The 1,749-nt window shown below is 39.5% G+C and overlaps 1 protein-coding gene across 2 annotated transcripts in view; it reads right to left on the bottom strand.

The window, feature by feature from the left end:
• Positions 1 to 1,749, bottom strand: part of TMIE (transmembrane inner ear) — a 10,931-nt gene that overhangs the window by 3,551 nt on the left and 5,631 nt on the right. For both annotated transcript variants that reach the window (XM_027660675.1, XM_027660676.1), the window contains exon 2: positions 1,173 to 1,290. In XM_027660675.1, coding sequence (XP_027516476.1) covers positions 1,173 to 1,290 — 118 coding nt within the window. The remainder of the gene's footprint in view (positions 1 to 1,172; positions 1,291 to 1,749) is intronic.

Raw genomic sequence — 1,749 nt, 5'->3', positions numbered from 1 at the left:
CAGAAGAAACATCCTGTGAGACAAAATGTAATGGAGAAATGTTCAATTCTCTCCATTTTATATATTCATGTACTATGTATATATATTCATATAGTATAGAGAAAGTACAACTTTATATATTCATATCTAAAATTAGGAAATTCTACTCTATAAAATAATAATTATTATATTTTATTTTTAAAAAATTTCATGGTTTCTCTTCCATCAAAGCACAATAAAGCAGCAGAAGAAACATCCTGTGAGACAAAATGCAATGGAGGAATGTTCAATTCTCTCCATTTTCTCACCTTTTCTTTGTTAATAATCCATGAGTTTGTCATAATCATGACAAACTGCACACTCCCATGAACTGCACAATTAAAATACACTTTTTTTGCCCTTTCTTTTCATACCATGCCGTGGATTTCTTTGCTGTTTGACTTCCACAAATCACTTTTCTGCCTTTCTTAAAAGAGTCAATTTTTTGCTCTCTATGACCATAAAAGAGTTATTTACATTTATATATGTATATATTTATGTGATTTATTTTTGTTCTTCAATATGTATTAAAACCCCTTGACCTGGAAAATAATGAAGAGGCTTGTTCCTTTCTGGATTTTAGCACATTTTCATTATTTTCATGCTTTTCATTATTTTATATCTTCCCAAGAGAGGAAAGGAAGCGTGGTCGGAGCGGTGAGAGCTCGTAGAGGCACCTGGGATGACCAAAGAGGGAGGAATTTGTGGGATCTGACACCAAAAGATCCCCCTTTTAAAACGTGGGATTTATTTGGATTTCTCCAGCAACAAAGAATTGGAATTGGAATTGGAACTGGAATTGGAATTGGAATTGGAATTGAAATTGAAATTGGAATTGGAACTGGAACTGGAATTGGAATTGGAATTGGAATTGGAACTGGAATTGGAATTGGAACTGGAATTGGAATTGGAGAAGACGCAGAGGACCCGAGAGGAGGGATCAGGGTACAGTTTGAGGGTCAGAAAATTCTGTTTAATTCATGTCTTGACCCCGGAGATCTAAATTTCCTTCCTGCCTTGGATCCCGTCTGCCTCTCCCGCTCCGGAATCCCCTCATGTGCACCCCTGGGATGCCCCAAAGAGCCTCAGGGTGACCTCCGGGATCCCCCAGAGCCCCAAATCCTTCCCTAATTCCCCAGGGAACGAGGACTTACTGACTGACAGGACAAAGAGGGCAAAGATCCCGACCACCATCCAGAGCCTGAGCCCCCAGATCACGACGGTCTCCGAGGTCACGGGGTCCGGCTTCTTCTTGGGGGGCTCCGTGGTGGCCTGGGAGAGAGGGAGAGAGGGAACACAGGGGTGAGCTGCAGGTGGGCAGAGGTGCCAAAGAGGGACACGTGCCAAGGGCTGGGGAGGTGGCAGAGCTCGGGTTGGTGGCTCCCCAACGATCTCGGAGGAACAGGGGCTCCCAGAGAGGGTCGTGCCCGGAGCTTTGGTCGTTTCAAAACGTACCTGCAATTTTCATGCTCATATTTTTGCTGTTCTCAAAGTGCCAGTTTTTTCTAATGAGCTCATTTCTGTGGCTCAGGAGGCAATTTCTCGTATTTTTTTATTATATATGTTTGCTTATATATGTTTCTTATATATTTTTGCTTATATATTTCTTATATTTTTTCTAATATTTTTTCTAATATTTTTTCTTATCTTTTTTTTTATTTTTCTTATTTTTTCTTACCTATTTTTTCTTATTTTTTTCTTATATTTTCTTATATTTTTCCTTATATTTTT

The sequence above is a fragment of the Corapipo altera genome, unplaced genomic scaffold (assembly GCF_003945725.1).
Source record: "Corapipo altera isolate COAL_440 unplaced genomic scaffold, ASM394572v1 126, whole genome shotgun sequence".
In the NCBI taxonomy this organism is placed as follows: Eukaryota; Metazoa; Chordata; class Aves; order Passeriformes; family Pipridae; genus Corapipo; species Corapipo altera.
The sequence above is the reverse complement of the archived record's forward strand: the minus strand, read 5'-3'. Positions and strand labels throughout refer to the sequence as shown.